The sequence below is a fragment of the Sylvia atricapilla genome, chromosome 1, assembly GCF_009819655.1.
Source record: "Sylvia atricapilla isolate bSylAtr1 chromosome 1, bSylAtr1.pri, whole genome shotgun sequence".
In the NCBI taxonomy this organism is placed as follows: Eukaryota; Metazoa; Chordata; class Aves; order Passeriformes; family Sylviidae; genus Sylvia; species Sylvia atricapilla.
The window spans coordinates 134,090,286-134,116,190 of NC_089140.1; the positions used below are offsets into that span (position 1 = coordinate 134,090,286).

The 25,905-nt window shown below is 38.3% G+C and overlaps 1 protein-coding gene across 1 annotated transcript in view; it reads left to right on the forward strand.

Moving 5' to 3' along the window:
- ZFPM2 (zinc finger protein, FOG family member 2) overlaps positions 1–23,717 on the forward strand; it is a 306,980-nt gene extending 283,263 nt beyond the window's left edge. The window contains exons 6-8 of the mRNA XM_066334744.1: positions 12,460–12,666; positions 16,911–17,135; positions 20,199–23,717. Coding sequence (XP_066190841.1) covers positions 12,460–12,666; positions 16,911–17,135; positions 20,199–22,690 — 2,924 coding nt within the window. The 3' untranslated portion in view covers positions 22,691–23,717. The remainder of the gene's footprint in view (positions 1–12,459; positions 12,667–16,910; positions 17,136–20,198) is intronic.
- The last annotated feature ends 2,188 nt before the right edge of the window (positions 23,718–25,905 follow it).

Consider the following 25,905-nt stretch of genomic DNA (forward strand, 5'->3'; position numbering starts at 1 on the left):
CTTTACAAAATAAAAAAAAGAAATTTCATATACACACTGTTTTTCACTTTTCTCTCTGTTTCACCCCATTTGATTTCTGTCCCAGTACTGTGGATAGAAACTGAGGTATGAAGTCCTGGTTCAGCCAGCATATTCACAAGTACACATATTTATATACATGTAAAATTACCTTCGTTTGCAAGTATAATTGTCTTGATTGGAATGTATCTCAACAACAAAGTTCCTAGGTCCTGATCTGAGATCTTGATTTCTTTTTGCAGTTCTAGGGAGTGGGGTGATGAAGGCAACACTAATGGTAGCACAGGGTCAGACAAAGGCAGAGATTATCAATGAGGGAAATGAGACTGCTTCTGTGAGCATGGGTGGCAAAACTGTCCTTAAATTTCTTGCATTTCAATGCAATTAGCAGGAGGAACTTTCCTATTTAGCTTTTAGATGCCTAACTTCCTCCCAGCGATGACATGTTTTCATACACATAAAAAGCCTCACTTCAGCTAAATAGATCATTCTGGTCTGAATCTGGAAAGTCAATGAGAAATCAAGTTGCATTTAAAACATCTGAGCATTTTGTACAGTTATTTCTGAAGAGGTAAGCTGATCGTCGGTCTCTGGTCACAGCCTTGCATTCAGACCAGTGGGTGGCTGAGAGTGCAGATTGCAGAAATATTTGGTCAAGTGCATTGCACTAAATCATAGTGCGATTCTCTGTTAAATTCAATTTTTCATGCAGACACATCTCGAGGGGCTGCTGTTCCCTGCACGGTATCATTCTGTTTTCTCTCCCTCATACTTGAATATTTTAGACATTTAGCAAAGTGATTCTTCCTTTGGGATGTATCAGCTTTAGAGCATCTGTACGTGATAATTTTGAACTTTGTCTAAACACTACCACCTTTCTCAGGACTAAGGCTGTCAGTAGTTAGAAAATAAAAGCATGTAAATTCACTTAATTTTCAGACATCCTCTCAACAAGATAGGCGAAGTGCTCTTAAGGGTGACCTGTAGAAGTCCAGGGAGCCTGCAGAATGCCTCAGACCATGGCAGACTCCCTCTAGGGAGCCAGTGTGCTTTAACTGGCTTCCCATTGAAGCAGCTGTAAGAACTGAATACATAAGAAAGAAAGGTAATGAAAACTGACAAGTTGAAAAGAAATTGAGAGTTTAATCTGTAAAGTTGTGCTTGAGGGGGCTTCCATCATGATATTCCTATGGAGTAGCAAAAAGAGAAAAAAATTAGGAAACTGCAGAGTATGATGAATTTACATAATTTTTTTCTTGCACCAGGCGGTATTTAATAATTTCTTTTCTGCCACTTTACTGCACCTCTTTGCCTCTCAAAAAGAGAAAATGAAGTACACAAAACCTGGCAATCATAATGAATGTGTGAAATGCTCACAGATTATTTATAAGCATGCAAGTTATGTAGTTGTTGGAGATTCTCTCCCTTCTGCTCCTGCTTGGTGATGAAGAATGGTATTTTAATAGGCAGATGGTAAAGACAATTACAGTTTGGGGCTCAGCTGGGAGTTACATCAGTTTATTGCAAATTATTAGTTGATAAATGCTTTTGTTTACAAGCAAAGTCTTAAGCAGCTTTGTAATCAGTTTATCAGCTGCGAACTGAATTTTGACAGCTTGCCTTTGGGTATACAGTCACTTTTTTCCTGGCCATGTAGAAATCATGCTGACCAAGCAGGCACAATGGTAGCTCCTATGCCCCTGTATGATGCTCAGTAAACTGGCAGTTTTTATTAAGCCTGTTTTGGAAGAAGTCATCAAGTGCAGAATTCTCCTCAATTGATAATCTGCATTAGCGTGTACAGCCAGAATCTTAATGATTTGCTCATTCTTTTTTTCGGTTTTTTTTTTTTTTTTTTTTTGGGGGGGGGGGAGGTTGGGGGGAGGGTTGTTGGTTTGTTTGTTTTTTTTTTTTTAAGTTCCATTGTGACCAGAAGTAACTCAGTCTTTGCTTTCTGCTATTAACAGTCTCTTACCAGGTGAACTAACTGGGAGACGGCTGGTTGTTTACAATGCTTGTTTACCTTGGACACTGTGTATAGCTTGGAAGGTAGAAATGCATTTGATCACTGAGAGTTTTCAGTCAATTTGCTTCTAGCTTCTGCTTTAAAAGGCAGAATTATAATACCTAGGATTTAACTCCTTTTTGAGGAAATCTGAGGTATTGGTATGGGGGTTTGCATGTAGGTGGTGATGAGTTTTTTTAGTGAGGTACTTTTCACACAGAGAAGACTGGGTTAGATGCTGATTATAGCTTCTATGGTGTTTACCTTTTAGAACATACTAAACATGCAAATCTACTTTTATTTAGTTGCTTGTTTAGTAAGAGAGACACTGATTTGTCACAGAGTCTTGTTTCCACTGCAGCCAGTGTAAAACATTCTAATCGCTTAAGTGGGGGCAAGACTTTTTGGAATCAGGAAGTGCCGCTTTTCTTCCATGGTTGTTACAGCTGAGGTGAACTAGTTCCTGAACTTCAACCCGTGAGCTGAACGTTAGCACGAGTAAAGGTCCGAGATAACTCACGATAATAGCAACTGTTTTCTCTGGGTTACAGTGCACATAACTAAATGCTCCGGCTTCTGTTCATTATAAAAGCTGGCTTTTGTTTCTCACAAAGCCATAAGCCTTTTCTGGGGCATGGCCCCTGTATTGAATAAGCAGGCAGGTCTCGTAACCAATGTTTCTTACTTTGATTTTGCCATTCTAAAACTTCCCTATTTCTCCTTATATTTATTGCATTGCCTTCCTTTACAAATACAACCTATCACTACAGTTCCTTCTGTATAATCCTTCCTTTCGCTCAGGTGCCTTTGCCATTCACTCCGCATTTGCCCAGGGGCAAGAAATGAGCCCTACAGTAGCAGGTGCAAGACAGTAGAAAATCCATTGATAAGATGCAGTGTACTCTGCTTTTCCTGTAAGAAAGAGGTGCCATTAAAGCATATCTATTGTCTCATTTAATCACCTCCTTTTTTCATACACTCCAGCCTCACAAAATAACTCTGAAAAGACAATCCACAGGCATGATTGTGTTTGTAAGGCTACAAAAAGGTCACCTTACAGCTGTGCTGATATGGAAGCAGGGATTGTAGGAATGTGTGTATCCAAAGCCCTGCTTCAGAGTAGTTGGTTTCAGTGGTGTATTTTCTCTTTCTGTCAAACCTGGTGCATCCACAAAAGCTGGGGGGAGCAGTGGGCGTCACCTGGGAATGTCTCCTGGGAAGCTTTATGGAGAGTGCCCATTCAGTAGTCCTGTAAAAAGTAAAAAGGGAGATGAGTGTGCTCTGACAGTAAGTTCTAGCTCCTTTGCAGTGGTGGTGGGAATGCAATGTGGGCAATGTCAGCAAAGGCTTATCGGGTTTTTTCAAGCTGTTTATAATTTTCTTTCTGAAGGCTTAGTAATTCTAAAATAACACTCAAGTGAGATCTAATTCAAATGTAAAAAAGGTGTAGCACTCAATTCAAAACAGAAGAATTTACAAAGAAAAGAGGAGGGAGAAAAAAAGGAAGAAATCACTAAACTTGGGAAAGAACTCCTTCGACTTCCTTGTTTGAGTTTATGCTGAATTAAGGAAATAGAACAAGTTTAGCATTTGTGGCAGGCTTTAATTTCAACCTCTGAGCAGCAGACTTAACTTCTTGTGATGTGGGAGGATATTACAGTTTTCAGCTTCATTTCATAAGTATTGCCATTTGTGCCAAACATTTAATAGTTTTACGCTGTGGACTGTCGTCCACCAGGAGCTGATATCACCTAAGACTTTTTAGAGCCATCTAATAGAAAGATATGTATTCATTCTGATTAGCCCAGGATTTGAACGAGGGTCCCAGAAGAGATATATAAGCCTCTTAAATGCATAGAACTTCTAAGGATATGGGTTTAACTGTCTCCCCCTGTGGTAAATAAGCTGTGACAGCTCTATCGGGGGGAAAATGGCAAATAAAATTACCACATTATTTTCCTGTGAATATTTTCGGAGCACTAATCTATTTTGCCTCTTTACCTATTAGAACTCTGTTGAGTGTTACGTGCAGACATTTAATTGGAGGAAACACATAAAAATCCTCAAACTAACAAAATGCAGGCGTACAACAGTGTTAAAAACAAGAGGTCAAAATCTGTTCCTTGCACTCCTTACTCTTCAGGAACACTGTGCTTTATTTGGGGTTCAGCTGAGGAAGGTTTTTGCAGTGTGAATTTGAGAGCAGCTGCCATAAGATGGTGATGTTAGCGATAGTTGTACTGCAGCAAGGGAAAGACCGACCCCTGACACTCACACTGAGATGCCAGGTTTAGGAGTTCTCTCCCCTAGGACTGGCGAGTTCCTTTCATATTTTTCTTTTTCTCTTTATCAGCTATATAATGCCTGACAGTTTTAACCATAAAATCATCTATTCAGATGAATACACTGTCAGCTGTCAGCATATGACTAAGCTGAAGTCAGACCCAAAGCTCAGGTTGACTCACATGAAGGAGCAAGAGCTATATTCCTAAGGAGTATTTTCTTCCCTGTTTCTGGCCAGAGATCTTATATCTCTAAATACCGGGATTTAATTTGACTAGAGCCATTAAGCTGAGTATTTTTCTGTTGTATTGCTTCTGGAAAATATCACTGCAGTTTCTTCATTTTGCCTTTTGTTCAGCGAACTAAAAAGTAAGGCTCCATATTCTATGCTGAAAAAGATAATAGTAAAAGTGGCAACAGAACTGGTTTATCCACTATATTGGTTTATTTTTATACAGTATAATATATTTTCCTTTTTTTTTTCAGGCTTATAATATGCAGTGGGTAGTTAAAATTAAAGGTCAAATCTCTTTTGGCAATCTCCTTTGATCAGTAAACAAGGAGAAACAGAAGAAGCTAGGAAATCATGTCATTAATGTAGCAGTAAAGCTGTTTTTGGTGAGAGTTTGAGTAGTCTGAATTGGCAGGGGTGATTTTTGAGATACTTCACAGAGAAACAACTGGAACCCCAACATTAACATGCATTAATAGCAAAAATGCTGTGCAAAGTGCATATTTTGTGTACGCATGTGAAAAATGCTAAGAATTATTTAGCAACTGAAAAGACTGTTCACAAAATGCCTTTGATTTATTGCTGTATATACCACAGATCTGTATCACATATTTCTACATTATTTTATTCAAAAACTTGTATGAACCATGAGTTGGCATGTTGTAGAATACTGAAAAGGCATTAATCAACCCAAATAAACAAGTACATAGATCTATCTAACAACTATGAAGTAGTTAATAATTTTTAAGCAATTTTATTACAGAAAAGAGGTCTAAAAGAGTAGTGCTTAATTATCTGGACTCCTCTGTGCTGGGCTGTCTTTTGATTGTATTAATGAAGCAGCTGGCCCATTGTTTCTCTTTAATTCCTCTATTGTTTTAAGAATATGTCACAGCTCTTTATTCTTTTATCAGGTGCTGTGCAGGAGGATTCACACAATAACTCATATTCCTACTGTATTTGCCAATGCACAAAGAAACCTCCAAAGCATTTTTCAAAGAAGGGGCACACATAATTTATAAGTTCTGTTCCTTGTACCACTCTACTGTCAAAAAATTCAACAGTATTGGATTTGAATGAATTATAATTTTTTATTAAACAATGTGTCCACATATAGATATATGTACTTTGTTCATGTCAAAAATTAGAGATCTGCCCAGTAACTTGTACTGAAATGGCATTCAATATGCTGAGTCGTCACAACCCTACGGGTGAGAAGCAGAAGAAGCCCAAATATGAAGATCCCATCCTATTGTGATGTGCAAATTTTCCCTAAATGCTTAACCTGTGGAACAAAGGAGGGAAGAAAATAAATTAACTCCAACCTGCATTACCATTACTAAAAAGCACAATTTTTTGCAAGTTGGAATGTTTTATTGGGAGAGGAAGGTTTAATTCAGTTGATGGTGCCTGGAAGTTGCTAAGAGCAACAGTCTGTTGTTTAAATAAATTCTGATAGTCTTTTGACCCTTCTTGCAAAAAGATGTGTGTACAGGAAATGGGCTATTATGTTGTTGCAGCAACGCAATCAAGTCCAGTAAGCTCAAATTTTACTACACAAAAGTAATACTTTGGAATTAACTGGCACTGAAAGCTGCTTTTAATAGAAATTGTCGTTGATTTCCTAAACTTCTATGAAAGGTGTGTGGCATTTCTGGGTCACAAAACCCCAAGACTCAGACAGTTTAGCAAGGAAAATCAACTGATACTAAAGACAAGGAAACTGGAATTTGCTTTTGAATATGTGTTTATATGTCATTGTGCTTCTTAATCTGTGAAACACCTCTACTCAGTAGAAATGCTGGTTTGAGCTACTTGCTTTCTTATGGTACTTTTCTTAAAAGTAACAATATGAATCAAGAGGCTTTATTTTCATCCATTTTGATGCTCTTTTTCCCAGTAGAGTTAGGTGAGTCTGACCTTATATATAATCTCTTTTCAGATTGATCCACAGATCTCTTTTCTGTGATCCACAGTCTGCAAATTATAGTTCCTTAAGGCCTGCAAAACATAAGTGGGGGAAAAAAAAAACCCCAAAAGGAGCAGCCCACCATCACAAGGCTCACTGTGCAGGATTCTGTATTTTTCCTGGAAGTGGTATAGGGTTTTAGGGTTCTGAGGATCCCTATGTGAGTGAATGGCCATTTAGTTACATTTTCAGAGCAAATTCCTTATTTCAAATAAGACAGTAGAGGTCCCTTTGTTTAAAAAAATTTCAAATGTAGAAGAAAAAAAAGGAAGGGCTGTTAAAAAAATATGATTTTTTTTCTGTTTTAGGTGTCTGTCCTACATAAAATAAAGTTGAATTAGCATGCATATCTATCACCATATTATTTCTTATTCTGAATACAGAAGATAGTGTATTTCTGCATCTAAGTATGATTTAATTGGTTCTATTTACTATATATATTTTTATACTAAGTGTGATTCCGTATCTTGATGACTCCAGATGTAGTTACACTTCTAGTTTACAGCATCCCATTGCTTGCATTTTATTATTTTTACAAAGTGAATGTCTATCAATCATAGGGATAAATTAGAAAAAATTGTACAGACATGACACATCGCTAAGATTTTTTTCAGCATGCTGTGTAATTATTAACCTGATTTTTTGGCATTGAGGGAATCCATGAATTACAGATAGCATGGGTGAAGTTAAATGCTTTTATATTAGATAGATTTTCCTATACGGTTTTCTATAGGTATGGCCATACAATATAATTGAAGCTTTGTCAGCCCTGTAGCCTAGCAACAGATAATACTGTTAGGTTACTGAATTGCTCCTGGTTGACAAGTAGGGAGTATTTTTGTGTTTATCATGTTTGCTAATGATGGGATCCTTTCCAAAAGGCTTGTCTTAATCTTAATTAGAGTTTATCAGCAGAGGTCTGCTTGACATTGTGCAGACACTGATTTCATAAATAATAAAAAGTGCAAGTGAAAAATTTGGCAGGAGAAGAAGATATTTAAGACCACTGATTCTTGTAAGAGCACCATGAATTTCCAAAATGTAATCAAGTTTGAACTGTGACTCTATTCTTTATTATCGAAAGTTGCAGTACACTCCACTGCAGTTTTGACAGCAATTATGAGTATGATTTATAAGCTTCCTGTTAGGAACCAGATCTGTTTGCACAAGAATCTTGATCATAAACATTACAAAGAACAGTAAGTCCACAGTTTTTCAGGGACATCAGGGCCTTACTCTTTCATTTTCATAGGAAGTTTTTTGTTTGGGTTGAGTATTTTTGTTGTTATTTAAGGGTGTTGGTGGTTTTTTCAAGCAGCAGATATATTTGCAGTGAAAGATGCAGGCAAAGAGGAGAACCCTGAAATAACCTTCCCATTTGGTGGACGTTCCGAAGGTAACAGGTAACTGCTTCCAGTGCCTGATGTCTTTTGGTAAAGAACTCATGCCAGCTCTTTACACTATCTCAAAAATTGCACTCAACCAGAGTGTAATTTTTTGCTCTAGTTTGCACAACATGATATTCTTTAGCTTTCTTGTCTTTTGATGATTAAACAAATGAGCACTTTTAATTCCTTGGATTCTGAACAAGAGAAAGAGTTCAAATAAATACACAGTGTTTACAGACATTTTTATTTTTTTCTTCTGCTTGACATGTGTGTGTTATACATCACATAATTTTGCTTGATTTAGCCATAGATATAAAACAATACATTACATGCTCAAGAAGCTTTCCAATGTTACAAAGAAAAGAAAACAGCTTTCTAATGTTACAAAGCCTTATGCTGGTCTAAAACTTTCCTTTCTGCACTGCACAAGAGTAAGACTCTCATTACTACTTTACCACGTAAAACCATAAGACCCCTTTCAGTGTAAGTGCTTGTGATGGTGACGAAATATAGTCAGAGGATGCAGGAAGCTTCCCGTGCATCCTCTGCACGAGGCACACACGCTTTTCCTTGCTGTTGTCTCTGATGGGCAGTATGATTTGTCCAAAGATAACAATACCAGGTGGGAATTGCCCTAAGATAAGAACACCGGGTGGGAATTGCGGGGGGGACTGTCTGGATGGCTCGCATAATGCATGCATTCCAGAGATGGGGGCTGTGATGGTTGCGATTGACTTTAGTACACGTCGGCCTGAAACAGGGTATAAAATGCTGCTGGGGACTGGGCCGTCTGGACACTGGTCTCCCAAGGTTGCAGGCAGCTTCCATATGAGTTCCTGGTCTCCTTCCTCCGCCCCCGGCAGGAATACTTGCAGGGCATGTCAGCCCAAAGACAGGGAGCACTCAGTTTAGGATGGGTGAGTAAAAGCGCTAAGATCTGGCCACATATGGAGATGAAATCCTATAGTAGCAAAAGGGTGCTTTCTGCTTTGAATTCTGTAAGGCCAAAGACTGTAAACCTGTGTGTTTCTAGCTGAACCGGTTTATATTGTCATCCTTTAGACTTGCTTGTATTATATTCTGCATTGACAATATTTAGATACTGTGTGAACAGTAAATTATAACCGTTGTGATACACATCATCAGTGTCATACTTCTTGTGCCTGACTAAGAATCTTCTCTCTGCTGTGTCAGAATGGGTGACCAGCGTAATCATTATGGGCAAGAAGAGGCCCAAAATCACCAGTCTACATTGCTTTCTGACCAAATTATATAACCATGACTATTTCAGAGGCACTGTCAGTCACTCCTCCCTGTTAAAACATCTATTGATCCTTTCTCTTTCTCTTATGCCTGTGTCGTCTTAGGACTGAGAAACCTGGTCTGGTAAAGCTTTGTAGAACAATTTCACTTCTATAACTTATATTCGACAGGAGGAACAGTTAGCTAAAAAAAAAAAAAAAAAAAATCTAGCCAGCTTAATCAGAACTTCATCTCATATAAATAATAGTCCTTCATGTTTCATTATGAAATCTTCATGTCTTTGCAAATATTTCAGGCAAACATCTTTCTCTCTCCTAATCACCACTGGTACTTGGCTATGGCTTCCATATTATCCCTTTGAAAACCTGTTGTTAACACTGCCCTATGTTTAATGAAAAGCTGCTGTGCTCCTGCGACACTGCTGTATATATGTCAGTTGTGTCTCAGCCTGTAGAAATGTTTATGGGAAAAATTTTTGTCCTAATTTTTAGCTGCCACCTGTAAGGAAACCCTTATCCCTGGCAGAGGTGTCTAGACAGCATAGTAATTCATATGATAGTCACGACTGGAACTACCTATTAAATTTGGAAGCCTCTGTTGGGTTCTCTGCAGTTGACAGTACTTTTTCTGTCGCTCTTGACTGACTTGTGCTCTTTGCTTGACTGTGCAGTAGAAGGCTCAAGAAGACTTCTCTTCTACAGTCTTCCTGCTGTGCATGAAGGTCAGCGTGTTTGCATTCACTGCATTAAGGGGAAGGAAATCGTTTGCGTCTTTCGGAACAGCAGCTCTTGCCTTACTCTGTGCAGGCAAGCACAGAAAGGAGGCAAGTGGGGACTGCACCTTGTCCTGTCCCTATGAGTGAAAATGTGCTGACCTGCATTTCCAGTAGCTGGAAGAATGCATTTTTTGGGAGTTCATTTGGGGATTTAACACAATATCATGTTCTGATGAAAACGTGGATGGGTAATCCCTTAAATGCCTCATTTACTGAGGTGAGAGACTGGGATGAGAGAAAACAAAATAACAATGTCCTTCTTGGATCTGAATCCTGGTGAGCTGAAGGTTTGTATTCATATGCAGGAACGGATTTAACTTCCCTAGTTCTGATTTTCTTTATTAAGCCAAACTAGAAACTGTTGTGCTTCCAAAGCTGTCACACATCCCACCAGGCTGTGCCTGCCGTAGGTGTGACAGTTTGCAGGAGCTGGGTGGAGCAGGCAGCTGGGGTCACTGCTCCCTTCAGCTGTCCAAATTTAATCTGCTGCTGGACATGAGTCAATGCCCTGAGGAGCTCCAACACCAGGAGCCTGACTCAGCCTTTTAGCTGATCCAGACTGATTGCAGCTGGAGACCCAGTAATCACTTTTTTCCACCACCCCCAAGGGTACACAGCATGTCAAGATGTTTTCTGGGATAGGGAAAGTCTCGATTGGTTATTCTGCAGTGACTCATTTTTATTAAGAAATCCAGTGAATAATAAAGTCTAGAAAGAACTCTTATTCTGTATTAAAATACACTAAAACATATCAGTTGATTATTGCACACGCTATATATAAATAAGATAGAAGTGCGTATTAATAATGGAAATTAACTCTGTGATGTTTCAGGCAAAAGTACCCAATTTCAGGTTCTCAAATTGCAGTGTGTGTTCCATGTATTTTCATCTACAAGACTTGCTAAGTACACTTTAGAAATTTAGCCTGTTTCTCTCTGGAAGAGGTTTTATCCCAGTTTAGCTCTGAAGGCTTCTGTATATCAGGCAATATGTCAGATTGTGCTCTTCAAATTTTTGAATTCCTGCTCAGGCATGAGGATTCTGTACTTGTAGAAATTTTTGGTACTATCTTCACTTTTCGTCTTCCTATTCTCTAGAGGAAATTACTCAGATTTGCACCATTTAATGTTGTAATTTCAGAGACTAGTAAACCTTGGTATGCTTTGGTCTCCTCACAGTAAATCGTTTGTAAACTTAGTAGCACCTTCAACTGCTGTATTACCGACGGGTGAATACTAAGACTTTTCTGCTTTGAAACTTCTACACCACTTGGAGGTGTGGAAGCCTCGAGTATTTTGCCACTGAAATACACTGTCACTGATGCTGTTTTGTTTGCTCATCTTTGAAAGCTAATAGACTGGTTTAATTAATTGTCCAAGATTTCTCTAAAACAATGTCCTAATTCTTCCATTTAGCTATGGCATATCATACACTGTTGTTATCTCCTCTACCAGATTTTTGCAACAAGTTGTTTTAAAACTATAATCTCGTTGAAGGGGAAAAAATGAAGTGCAGTTGAAAAGGCAGTTATGCCGAAAGATAAACACAGCAATATTACTTATCAAAACGAGTACAGTTTTTGCTTGCCTAATGAATGCAACATATAGCTTTCTCTATATATACAAAACCTGAGGAAAAAAAAAAAAAGCTTTATAACATATAAAGTATGCAACATTATTTCAGGCATAACTGTATTGGATATGTATCTAGGCCTGAGAGTGTAGATAACACAATATAAGTGCTTTGCCTGTCTAAACATGTTAAATAAATGAGCATTCACTATCGCATTCAAATACATTAGTAGATGTACTCGCATAGTTAATTTTCTTTTTAATGCACTACACGTGACATTTGCAGCACAGAGCTATAGTGTATCTTACTGTTTGATGAAAGTTCTTCCACTTCCCCCCTTCCCCCCCTTTTAAACAAACCTTTATTTGAATAAGCCTTTATGAAATAGATCTTTGGCATATCTTCTTTTCAGGAAGTTCAGTCAGTGTAAGCAGAGATAAAGCAGTCATGTTACGAAGAATATTACATAAGGAAAGATTTTTTAGAGAAAGAGGGTGACAAACATAAGGGAGGGGAAGAACGCCCTTAAGAGGAAATCTGATTTCTTTCTTGCAGCTGTTTGGTTTTATTGAGCTGTGATTTTCTATTCAAAATGAATCAACCTTGGCGTAAAGAAAAAATTTACAGGAACTTTGTTGAAAATAATGAGAGAAGTGCTGCATAAGTTATTTTCACCTATATCTTGATTTTCATAGTGATGGCTTTTTAGGACACAAAATGAAAAATTAAAATGATTTTTCATGCTGTAAATAGGAAAACTATCGTCAAATTGTTTTTCTTGTACATAAAAATTCCTATGTTGGTAGAAGGAAGACAGTAAAAGTAAAAACTGTATATATCTTTGCCTTAAATAAACCATCGGAATTTAAAAAAAAAAAAAAGTGATAGCACTGATGTTTAACATTCTGGAATCTGGTATTGTCGATTAAATCTTTCTGCTTATGTTTCCTGCAGGAGGGCAGCTTTGGTGTACCACGACCAAAGCCGTCTCAGAGGGTGAAGAGCTGGTTGCCTTTGTTGTGGATTTTGACTCAAGGCTGCAGGCTGCCAGTCAGATGACTCTCACAGAAGGCATGTACCCCGCCCGCCTGCTGGACTCCATACAACTGCTCCCACAGCAAGCTGCAATGGCATCTATTTTGCCTACAGCTATTGTGAACAGTAAGTGAGGAGTTCTATTCTCTGGCAAATTTTTAAAACAGCAGTACTTTAGGGTACATGTGAAGAGCTAATGCAGCAATGTTGAATTCATGACCACAGAAACCACATCGCAGCTCAAAGCCTGCTTTTGTTCCCCCATCATCTCAGAGATAAAAAGAGCGGGAAGAGGAGTCTGGGGAGAGTCTACCTGACCTGCCCTCGTGTGGAGGTCCTGTGATCTGTTCCCAGAGGCAATAGGCTTAGAAACTGTTAAAAGAGTAGATGAGATAGGTTGGCTAGCTCTCCAAGTCCAGCCTCTGCTGCTCAAGTAAGCTTGTAGATTACTGCTGCAGTTTCTGGTAATAATTCATGATACTCGGTAAAGGAAAAGAAACACATCCTTTCAGTGACTGTTTCAAAATGCAGCTGAAATCATGCCTCATAGCAGCCCTGATATATCGTAGCATCTCCATTCAATGTGGTTAATCAAGAATGCTTTTACATCTTCTGGTCATCAGTGGGCTGTATCATGAACAAAATCCAGCATGCATTCAAGTGCTGTCGTTAGAGAGGAGGGACATGAGTGTTCCTGAACTAGGACAATTCAGCTCGAGTTGAATTTTATATCTTTAGCTTTTGCTTATTACTGCTGTTTACCTTTATACAGTCCTAGTTCCTCATCCTCCTTTCTAAGTACCTTTCAAATATATTGGCCGTGATCCTCACCAGTCATCACTTAGATGGCACATTTTAGCTCTCAACGTTTTGCAAGTCTGTCCATTTAGACCCCATGCTGGAGCACTTCCTTGCACTTCCTGTGGTTTGTAAGTATTATAATTAGTATAATGAACTAGTGAACATGGCATTTCAGGTCACATGCAAACACATGATCTGCCACTCAGTGTCACACCTGATAACACTGAGTCTTGAACAGTCACAACATCTTCAAGCTCTTCACAGAGGACTAGTTAAAATATCCCTGGCACAACATATTTCATTCCACGTTTTCCTTTCCATTTCTTCTTTTTTTTTTTTTTTAATTTCTTATTTGCTGGTAAACAATTTTGATAGCTACATTTTTATTGTTAGGCTATTTTAAAAGATAAACCTTCAAATGTCTGTACCATCCAAGTCTTCTCTTCCAAGAGTGAGTTGGAGCAGCCTCATCCCTTTAGCTAAGCACATTCCTTTCTACCCTACCAGTGGGGTAGCTGTGAGCTGATATACCTGCTCACAGAACCAGCAATTAGGATTGCACTTTTGAAAATAAGGTGTCAGAAACACCTAAACACCATGAGGTTACCACTGTTAGGGGAGGCCTGTGTTTACAGCCAGCAGCTGAAAGGAAGCTGCTGTGGGTTACCTTGCCTAAAGGGCACAGCTTGTTTCAGCTGAGATCATGTTCTTATGTAAATCCATGGGGCCAACTCTGGGCTTTGGCAAAGCAGTAAGATTTCTACAACATCACATTTCTGAAAACATCCTTTCTGTCAGCACTGACTTATGCAGAGCCCTGGAAAGCCACACTAGATATTGCTAAGAGGAGTCTTTACATTTATGGTGCATCAGCTCTTGCTATAGAGGTTTTGCAGCAACTCAGAGTAAATTCTGTGTTCTTGACTCCAGGAAGATTCTAAAATAGCAAGTCTTACTGCTCAGAACTTTCCACATCGGTCCTGACTCTGCCTCTGATCATAAGGGGCTATTTTCAAATTTCATTGTTGAGTTGGTAAAATTCAGTTTCTTCATTAAAATCTTGAACTAGAAGTCGAGCAACAAGCTGAATGAACCTCTAGATTTGTAATGAGCCATCTCTTAAATATTTTTTTCTAGATCTCTGAAAAAAAATTGGTTTTGTAGGTTGTTTGGGAGATTTTTTATGTTTCCTAACATTTTCTAGTTGGAAGACTAAAATTAGAATATCACCTTTGGCTCATTCAGCTTGAAGCTGAATGTTTCATTATATGAAAGTATACACTGAAATAAATTGCAATATTTTAGTTTTAAGTAATTAAAACTTCAAGTAGCCTTTATCTGTTTTGCATCACTTTAGAGTAGTAATAGTTTCAGATCCCATCCCTATATATTGTTTTCCCTGAAATTCCATCCTCTCACCATACAAAACTCAAAAGCATTTCCTCTGCTTGGCATGTAATGGGAGTCACATATTCACCGTGCGTAACTGCAGCAGCTACAGACTGTCCAAGCCATCTAACCCATAGAAAATAAAGATGGCTGGAAGTCAAATTCATTAAGACAATCAGAAAGTTGAATTCTGTGATGGAATGCAGTCAAATTAATTCAATTAGGACATGTAATCTACACCAGAAATTCCTATTTTGGACTTTCTTTTCTGTGGAAACCTCAACAGTTCAACTTTTTAAAACCATTTGATGCCAAAACCAAATGTTGAAATGTCACCTTTAAAGTGAGGCAGACATTTCAAATGATGTAAGCTGTATCAGTAATGTTCTAATAGTGGTATGTGTTGGGATACTAACTGCTCCATTAAATGTTTGTGTATGAAATCCAAGCACAGTTATTCAGTGGCAAAGGGAAAAATAAAAATTGGTAGTGGTATAAATATTTTTTGCAAATTCATGAGCAGAAAAATAGAGAAGCATTAGCATTGCAATCAGAGAAGCAAACTAAGCAATGTAAATTTTGGCTGCATTTGTAAATATTTAGCAAATAAAAGACTCATCCATGTCAATGGGTTGGAGTCTTCAACTTTGTTCAGCCAAAAGGAATTGAAACAGAGCAGTTGTCCTGTACACATCAATATTTGAAATTAAACATAAATTGTCATGAATTATAATGAATTACATCATTAGCTACACATGCCATGTTTTCAAAGCAGCCAGGCATTCTTAAAAACTAAGTAAATTACAGTCTCTAGCAGCTCTTTGCATTCTGAAGTCAGGAGGAGTTTTGATGTTGATCAAGTTTTGATGTTGACTGCAATTGCCTCACAGTGAGATCAGCTGTCACAGTCCGGGGCCACTCATAATTTTGTCCTCTCTTCATCTCAAAAACAGTAGAGAGGTGTCCAGAACCAGATGCAGAGAATGGTCCTAAGCCTTTGATAATTCCTGAAATCTATGCATGAATGGAAATAGTGTTCATTGACTTAAGCCAAAGATATAGAAGGAGCTGTTCTCATGATTTAGAAATATAAACAAGTTCCAGGGCTCAAGTGTGGATCTTGTCACAGTTTAATTTACTAGTGTAGATGTGGTCCAAGAGAGCAGGGATTTCTTCTTGTTCTTACTGATAAGATGGAAGGCTCATCTTTCAGAAAAATCAAATAGATCTTTTGTATTTCTGAGATGTATACACCACAGGTACTGTGTAGGTGTCCTTTGACAGGGTATTACCACACAAATATCTGTCCACTTGGTGTAAATATACCATAAGCATTATTACTCTTCACATTAGCCAAGTATGTAGCCTCTAATGCATGATCAAAATCCCAACTTCTGCAGCTGAAAACACTCAGTGAAACCTCTGCATGGTCTCTTCTCAGAGGGATGCTGACACTTCGGGATAGGAGACAATGAAAAATTGCCTTATTTTCGATAAATATCCTCTATACATAACGAAAAGTGGAAACCCAACAATTTACTGAAAGCAAGAGGACAAAAAATACAGAAATTTCTATAATTAATAAGAATAGGAACCAAGGAAAGAGATGTGCTGCTTAGTATAATATCAAATTCAATAAGATAGGATCTTAAGGAAAAGTAGTCTAGTCTTGCCTCCTGGATATCAGAGCAAAAGGATTTACAGTAATAAATGCATAAGCAAACTGAAAATACACATCCTTTGGAATGATCTGCAGTTAGCACTCAAAAATTCAAAGGCCCAGAGCTGGAAACTCTTGTGCACACACACAAAAAAATTGAAAGATGTCACCTAATGAGTAGTGATGTGTTGGAAATACAGCATAGTTCCTGAATTAGTATTGCATGTTTCCAACAAACATTTAATTTAATTTAATTTCGAAGATAATTATGCACCAAAAGCTTCTAGCAGTTTTCTTTATGCAACTTTTTTAAAAAATATCCTTTTGAAAGAAACAACTGTCTCCATGTTAGTCTCTCAGGTGCAAGTGACATTTTAGTAAACCCATTTCTCTGCTTTCAATGCTTTATTAAATAAGCATTTTTTTCAATGGGGAAGGGAGGGGAATTAATCTGGCTGTGTTAATTGGTTGGCACCAAGTGAACTGCGGCTAACCTGCACCTGCTTATACTTGCTTGTAGAGGACATTTTCCCTTGCAAATCCTGTGGCATTTGGTACCGAAGTGAGCGGAACCTGCAGGCCCATCTCATGTATTACTGCAGTGGGAGGCAAAGAGAGGGGCCACAGCTGCCAGAGGACAGTGAGGACAGTGCTCAGCAGATATCCAGTGTCTGCCCCTTTCCACAGTGCACCAAAAGCTTTTCAAACGCAAGAGCTCTGGAAATGCACCTAAATTCTCACAGTGGTAAGTGTCATGTATTTTCCTGTATCATCTACTAGATTTTGAAGAATTATTCACCATAGACATTCAGTAGATCAATGTCTCTCCAAATATATGCAAGCATTGCATGTGGATAATACCAGAATGTCAACAGTTTCTGACCTGTGTTCTACACGAGTACCTCTCCCAGGTAACCAGTGTCATTGTCTGATCTCCTAATCCTCATTTGAATGTTGTCTCTCTCTTGATGTGTGTATACACACATACAGGCAGCATTTCTTTACTGGTGAAGGTATGTTCAGGAATCCAGACACAATCAATTACTGCAGGATTTCCAGCTACCAAACATGCACACAACCAGAGAACTTGTCCTTCTGAAGTAATATCTTAGTGCCCTAGAGGAGGCTTCTTACAGAGAGGGCTTTAAGGGTCATGGTCTAGAACTCTGTGCTTTTACCAGGAGACTTGTTCCATAAAAAACTTCTTGTTTGATAGAAATATTCCTTTTCCCTCTTATAAATTGAAAATGGGGATAGTATTTTAGAATCACAAAAACAAAGAATCATAAGTTTGTCTAAGTTGGAAAAGACTTTTAAGATCATCAAGTCCACCACTAAACCATGTGCCTAAGCACCACATAGGCATGCTGCAGATGACCAATTTTGAGTTGAATTAGGGCTGGAAACACATGTTAAGAGTTTGCAGAATATTTTGTGCAAGAGTTTTCAGTATCAGAGAACACCTACAAATAAGAAAGACTGCAGTGTCTGTCTGTGGTGTGTTTGCTGTCTGGTGTACAGAGCTGCTTCTGGAAAGAAGCAAGGGCTCTACAGGTGTTCCTGATAGTTCTGTTAAATAAATGGAGTCTAAAGGAACATTAATGGGTGCCTTAGTTACAGAAGAAAGCCTTGTTTAGCTGCAGTGTAAAAACTCCTGGGGCATGTGTGACTACTCTGTGGGTTTGGTGAAGTGAAAAATGTTCTAATACTTGGTAGCAATCGCAATGTAAAAGGCAACATATTGCCTTGGATGAGTTTGGTACCACCTAGAAAAGGACTAGAAGAGTGCTAAGTGAAAACTTCTTTATGTAGACAGTACCAAAACCCCTTAGCCATTCATTTAGAGGTCAGATTTTTTTGTGCTTCAAGAACTTATCAGGCTGTTGCCATTTTCTGTTTGTTGCCTAGCAAATATTTCACTGTTCAGTAAACCAGCAGAACCATAGGCTACACAGCTTCAATAAGATCAGGTGAATGCATCCCAGTGTGTTTTACAGCCTGGTGATTATAGCCAGATACTTTGGGAAAATTACAGATTCTACCCATGCAGAGGAATACTGAAATATTAGCCATTGTGCAAAAGACTTGCTTCAACTACTTGCATTTATTGACATGCCATTGGTTTAGGTGTTGCGTGTTTTGAGCCATGAGCTGTGAGTGACCATGTCTGAGTGTAATCTAGAGATCTGTGTTCCTTGAAAGACATAGATCTGAGATTGTGGGCAATTTCCAGTAAGAACCTTTTGTTATTTCTTAGAAGAGAGGCTAAACCTCAGGTCTTTCCCTTTCTTTTTAGTCATAAACCAGTCTATTCAATCATTCTTGCTCTCTTTCCTATCCTGTCAGTCTTTACTTTTCTATACAGATTGTCACAAGTTATAACACCTTCTGCAGTAGGAATGACACTTTCCTTTTCCAAATGTCTTGTAATCTTTGCAATCCCTATGTTTGCTTCAACTGCTGTTACTGTTCACACTGGATGCTCTAGCAGACCTACACCACTGGACTGCAGAGCCCTGACTGAAATGCGAAGTCCCATAGAGAGTGCTATCACTGTACCACAGGGTGGAGAAGCATGTGAAGCACCATCTCATGTCAGTGAAGGAGCTAAACCCTCATGTGGCCTCCTGGGGAAAGAGTGCCTGATGGGAAGCAAGTGCTGACTAAAGTGCTGTGTCACTTCTTGGTTCCCTTCTGGCTGCTGAGGCCAAGAGCAGGTCGAATTTCAAATGTCACTCACAACTTGTGGGGTCACTGATGCCAGGGAAGAAGGGAGGATCTCCAGAATCAACAATGTGGCTACCCACAGAGTAAGCTACAGTATTATTAGAGTTTTGTGTTGTCCAACTATCCCACACCTACTTCACCTGACTGAGGTGTAGTATATGTGCATACATGTAGGCAGCACAAATACTCATTTTAAATTCTGAATATTATCCATACCAGTATTTTTTCAGGTTTTGTTGTCTAAAAGGTAACTAGAATCCATGCAGTAGTTGATGCAGTAGAGAAGTTTAGTCTTACCTCTTTTTAAAGCATTTTCAATTTCAAAATGCCATGATATGTGGAGTTTTTTGTTTAATCGGTGATTGTACGATGTTTTTGAATGTCCTGTTTTTGATAAAGTGGTAGTGCTTTCATAAGGAAAATATGTCATATGATAGCAGGAGTTGCCTACGGTCATTATATGTGAAAGATAAAATGTCAGTGAAGCCATGTCTTACTGCTCCTCCTCCCTTCACAAGGAGCACAGCTCATCAGTCCTTTCCGGTGAGAATAGATCTGTAACCTCTTCCCACCCATGCAAGCAAAGAGCTGAGCATCAATAACATTCAAAATACTACTTCTGCTTTGTCTGTGGCTTTCAGGCACACTGAGGGCTGTACCTCAAGCTTCATCATAACCTTGAACCTCTTGACCTTGGTGTGCTTTCTGTACATTCAGAATTTCCAGTGATTATGTATGGGGAACATTATGTGTCCCTTTAGTTGTAACTGTAATTCTGAGACCTTTTGATTTAGAATAAGTCCAGTCTATTTTTATCCTTTCCCTTGTTCTTTCTATCCCTGCAGCTCTGATGAATGCATGCAAATACTAGGGCCCTCCAAAGCAGAGCAAAAGTCTGAGAAAAACCTAGCAGTTCGAGGAAAACCAATTCAAGTATTTTCAGGGTGACTAATACCACCTTATTAGAAGAAAATTAGTCATTCTCACTGTATTTGTACGTTCTGTGCAGCTGATTTCCCAGTATTCTTCATGAGAGGCAAAATGGTCACTTTATTTTGTATTTTGCTTGTCTTTTCTGTAGGAGTGAAAATGGAAGAATTTCTCCCACCCGGTGCTAGTCTGAAATGCACAGTTTGTACTTACACTGCAGACTCAGTGATTAACTTTCATCAGCACCTGTTCTCGCATCTTACTCAAGCTGCCTTTAGATGCAATCACTGCCATTTTGGCTTCCAAACTCAGAGGGAGCTACTGCAGCACCAAGAGTTACATGTCTCTGGCAACAAACTTCAGAGAGAAAGTGACATTGAACACTCTCCAAGTGGAAATGAAGAAGGTTTACAGCCAGCAACGGACCTGTTGAGCAGAAATGATGTTCCCCAGAGCCAAAAGACCATGCAGACTAAAGATGCAAGTTCTGATACAGAGCTTGATAAATGTGAAAAAAAGGCTCCACTTTTCCTTCCAAACCAGAGGCCAGAAACCCAGCCTGCCGCAAATAAGCAGAGCTTTTCATATACCAAAATAAAATCTGAACCATCCAGTCCAAGACTTGCTTCGTCGCCAGTTCAGCCTAATATTGGTCCTTCTTTCCCAATGGGACCTTTTCTTTCACAGTTTGCTTTTCCCCAAGACATCACTGTGGTTCCTCAGGCTTCAGAGATATTAGCTAAAATGTCAGAACTGGTCCATCGAAGGCTGAGGCATGGAAGTAGCAATTACCCACCTGTAATTTACAGTCCTTTGATGCCTAAGGGGGCTACATGTTTTGAATGCAACATAACATTCAATAATTTGGACAACTATCTGGTACACAAAAAGCATTACTGCAGCAGCCGATGGCAGCAGATGGCAAAGTCACCAGATTTTTCCAGTGTTCCAGAAAAAATGCCTGAAGCTGTAAGTCCCAGTAATGGTCAAAGCTCTATAAATATCTTGAATCCAGCTTCTCACACATCAGATCCAGAAAATCAGCTTCTGCCTACATCTTGCTTAAACTCTTCCAATGTTTTAGATTTGATTGGGCCAAACAATAAAAGTCATGAAAAAGACTTTAGTGCACAGCCTAAGAAGTTGTCAACTGCAAGCAATGGTGATGAGAAGATAAATGGAAAACCTTCTGATGTGAAGAATCCCAATGCTCCTTTAGTAGAGGGGGAGAGTGACCCTAACAAGACCACATGTGAAGCTTGTAATATTACTTTCAGCAGACATGAGACCTACATGGTCCACAAGCAGTATTACTGTGCCACCCGCCACGATCCCCCACTGAAGAGGTCGGCTTCCAACAAAGTGCCTGCCATGCAGAGAACAATGCGTACTCGGAAACGAAGGAAGATGTATGAGATGTGCTTACCAGAGCAAGAGCAGAGGCCACCACTAGTTCAACAGCGATTTCTAGAAGTTGCTAATCTTGGCAATCCTTGTACATCCACTCAAGAGTCAACAGAGGGCCTTGGAGAATGTTACCACCCACGATGTGATATCTTTCCAGGAATAGTCTCAAAGCATCTGGAAACATCACTGTCTATTAACAAGTGTGTTCCAGTTTCAAAGTGTGATACTGCCCACTCTACTGTGTCTTGCTTGGAGATGGATGTGCCAATAGATCTCAGTAAAAAATGCTTACCCCCGTCAGAGAGGACATCCACTTCTCCCAAAAGGCTGCTGGACTACCACGAGTGCACCGTATGCAAGATCAGTTTTAACAAGGTAGAGAACTACCTGGCTCACAAGCAGAATTTTTGTCCTGTCACTGCTCATCAGCGTAGTGACCTGGGACAACTCGACAGTAAGGTGTTTCAAAACCCAGAAAGTGAAAGAAACAGCCCAGATGTCAGTTATGAGAGAAGCATAATCAAATGTGAGAAAAACGGAAACTCAAAACAGTCCTCTCCCAATGGAAACTTATTTTCCACACACTTAGCAACACTTCAAGGACTGAAAGTCTTTAGTGAAGCAGCCCAGCTTATTGCTACAAAAGAAGAAAACAAACATTTGTTTCTTCCACAATGCCTTTACCCTGGAGCAATAAAGAAAGCTAAAGGAGCAGATCAGCTTTCTCCATATTATGGAATAAAGCCAAGTGATTACATTTCTGGTTCTCTCGTCATTCATAATACTGATTTAGATCAAAGCACAAATACAGAAAGTGAATCTCCTAAAGGCCAGGCGCCTTCGAATGGATGTGCTGTGCAGAAGAAAGAATCTCTTCCACTTCTGCCGAAAAACCGAGGCATGGTAATAGTTAATGGGGGACTAAAACAGGAGGAAAGACCTGCTGCTAACCCACAGCAAGAGAACATTTCCCAGAATCCTCCACATGAAGATGGGCACAAGTCTCCTTCTTGGATCTCTGAGAATCCCTTAGCTACAAATGAAAACGTCTCTCCAGCAATTCCTACAGCAGAGGAACAGTTGTCTAGTATAGCTAAAGGTGTGAATGGCTCTACCCAGGCTCCAACCAGTGGAAAGTATTGCCGACTGTGTGACATCCAGTTCAACAATCTCTCAAACTTTATAACTCATAAGAAGTTTTATTGCTCTTCACATGCAGCAGAACATGTCAAATGAAACAATCGGTCACCTTTGGTACATGTGTTTAGCATATTGTTCCATACAGTTTAAAGAAAGCTGTTTGAATTACATCTGGACAATCAGGAGATTTCACTATTGCTGAGTTGAAGACTTAAAGGTGTAATTTCATTACAGTCCATTAGTAAAGTGTATTATTGGTGCCATTTTCAAAAATATTAATTTATTTTACCAGCAGTATTCATAGCTGTAGTTATGTTATTTTTTATTTAAAAACTTTATATTAAAGTCATTTGTAATGTTATTGTATAGTTATTGTGTAGCACATATGGTTTGCACTGTATAGTAGATTTTAAAGAAAATAGTCGCAAACAATACAGAAAAGCATTTTAGAAATAGCTTCAAAAGCACTTGTGTATCCTGATTTTTTTTCTTATATGCTGTTGCAGATATATGTATATGCTAAAATATAAGTTGCAAAGAAGTTTCAACTATGCTGTAAAGGTCGCCTTAAAATTTCAATTTTTTTGAACAATTGGGCTCAGTTTGCACTTTATATTTTAGCACATACAATACCTTAGTCATTAGGCTTTGCATTTGTATGTAGCAGTATGTTTCTGTCCACTTTCTTAATCTGAAACGTACGTTAAATGAAGATGGCATTTTCTTTCTTGTATAGTACTTGTATTTTCTTTCGCTGATGCATCTCTGTCTCAATTTTTAAACCTTTGCTGTTAAATGCAATACTTTATAAAGAATGAACAAAATTACTGGAAGCAGTATTGTAAGAAATGAGGTCATATCAATCAGTTTTATCTTTTGAAAGGCACAGTCTAAAACAAACCCCTAAACTCAATGCTGCAATTATGAATCTAATTCATATATAAGATATATTTAAATATAAGAGTAGCAATACTGCAACTGGTGATCACAAAGATAATGTTCTACTTCTGATAGAAATAATTTCTCAACAAATGTTGTTACTATGCATGTATATGGATGGAATAAAATTCCAGATAATTGGAGAAGTTTGGCAGTAATTTCTTTAATTTTTAAAAAATTTTGTTTTTCAAGGTGGAGTTAGAGCTCACAAACTGTGAAGAAGCTCTTATGAACAAACTAACATTGCCTTCTCTTCAGAGGAATCAAAGCATTCAATGAGACAATGACTACAAAGAATGCCTCCACTTCCAGGGAGTCCCCACTGACAGGTCACTAGTTCAGTTGGGTCTAAGACTGCCTGGTGAAATAAAACTTCAAAAGTGAGGGTCTGAAACTAGGAAGGCTGTTCAAGGAACACATACTTTCCTGTATGTCCATATGTCAAAATCAGTGGAACAATCTCCTTCCTAATACCTCTGGTATAATTCTTCATGTGTTCAGTGTTAGATGAAAAACAAGATCATAAATTTAAGAGAACAGCAGTTTGCTCCACTAATTCAGTGTAGAAATATTACTCAATAATTTATGTTATATTAAAATCTGAACTAATGCACAATCAGTAGTCTTCACTCGCCATTGTTTGGTCTCCTGTATGCTGTTTTAATTTAAAAAATTGAGATTACAAAAATTTTCTATTGATGCACTTTCATCCTACAAATTTGAAAGCAAAACCATGATCTGAATAATTACATAAACAGTTGTGGTTTAGTTCCTGTATCAGCCAAAGAAACAATTCAGAACAAGCTACATAAAAGGATGGTATTTCAGCAGAGCAGCCAGTTGTAGTCTAGCATAAGGAGCATACAATGTCACTGGCTTTCAGCAGCCCCATTTCTGTGTAGTTTGGAACTGAAACTGTTCTCTTTTTTAATTTGTAAATGTAACTACATGTAACTCAGTAGCAAAAATGATAAACACTTCAAAGCTATAGTTATCAATTCTGCTTGTTAGCTGGGCTTTAAATACAGGTCAAGAGTGCTTAGAATTGTACCAATTCTCACTTGCAGCAAAGATAGCAGATGTCTACATTCATTTTAGTAGGCCCAAAGTTGGTCCTACAGCAAATATTTGGCTAATAACATTTGTGAAGGAGAAAAAGCATTGCAATTGCAGGGAGAATTAAACAGGCAAAATGTTCATGATTATCAATTAAACACTCATTAGAAAATACACCAAGATATCTAAGACTTCACAATATTGGAAATAGATTGTACATCTTGGCCTTTTTGGTGGCAAACATTATTTTGAAGATTATCCATTGTGCAATAATGGGTTAAAGAACTAGGTGATTATATCTGGATTGAAATAACCTAATTCTGAAAGATCCACATGCACAGATGAAAACCTTTTTGGATGAAGCTGGTCAGAAGGCCATAAGCTGAGTAATTTACAATTGCAGAGCTCTAGGGGGTATGTTTTGAGTGTGAGAAAGTAAAGGAAAATATCAGGGTTAGAGCAAATACCTAGTTGAGACGTGATGCTGAAAGAGGGAAGCCTTATCACAAACGGTTTCTGATCCAGAAATGCTGAGGGTTCCAGATATATTCCAGGGGTAAATTAAAGCCTGCCATGCTGCTTTATATTCTTCCCACTGGATAGTCCAATTTCTTTCACACAACAGAATAATTCTGCTAGCATTTTCTCTTTATAAATCACCTTTTTGGTTGACTGCTTCCATTTTTACAAGTTCAAAATAAGCACAACCTGTTCATTTGTGGGTGCAGAGTTACTCAATTGTAAACACATTTAGTATATTTTAGTCACTTTACAGGAACAACTGGCAACTTTGACACGTGCTAAACCCCTAAGTTATACCATCACACTCTGTGAAAGTAAAACTGTACACAAGCTAGATGAGTAGCAGATACTAACATTTGATTTTTTAAATACTTTTTTTTTTTTAAAAGAAAGCATTTTAAAAAAAGCTGCTCACATAGTTGGGTTCAGGAACCATCTTTTCCCATAATTTTATAGACTTTTCAATTATATCACTTTCTTTATTGCACTCATATTTTAATTTGCTCATGTGAAATAAGAACATAAACACTTTGACCAGCCAGAAATCTCTCTCCTCTCTTTCAAACCAGTTTGCACTGGTTTAAAATATACTGGCCTAATCCCAGCTTGGAGCTTAAAGCACATCTACATTTAAATTATAAGTATCGTTTACAAAAATAAACTACTTAGATATTTTTTTCTGACCAGGCGTTATTTGTGTTCTCTTCAGATTATATCTACATGTTTGTCCAAGGTGATAAACTGCCTATTGCTAGAATAGAAGCCAATTTCTTTTAGGTTTTTGTAGGGTTATT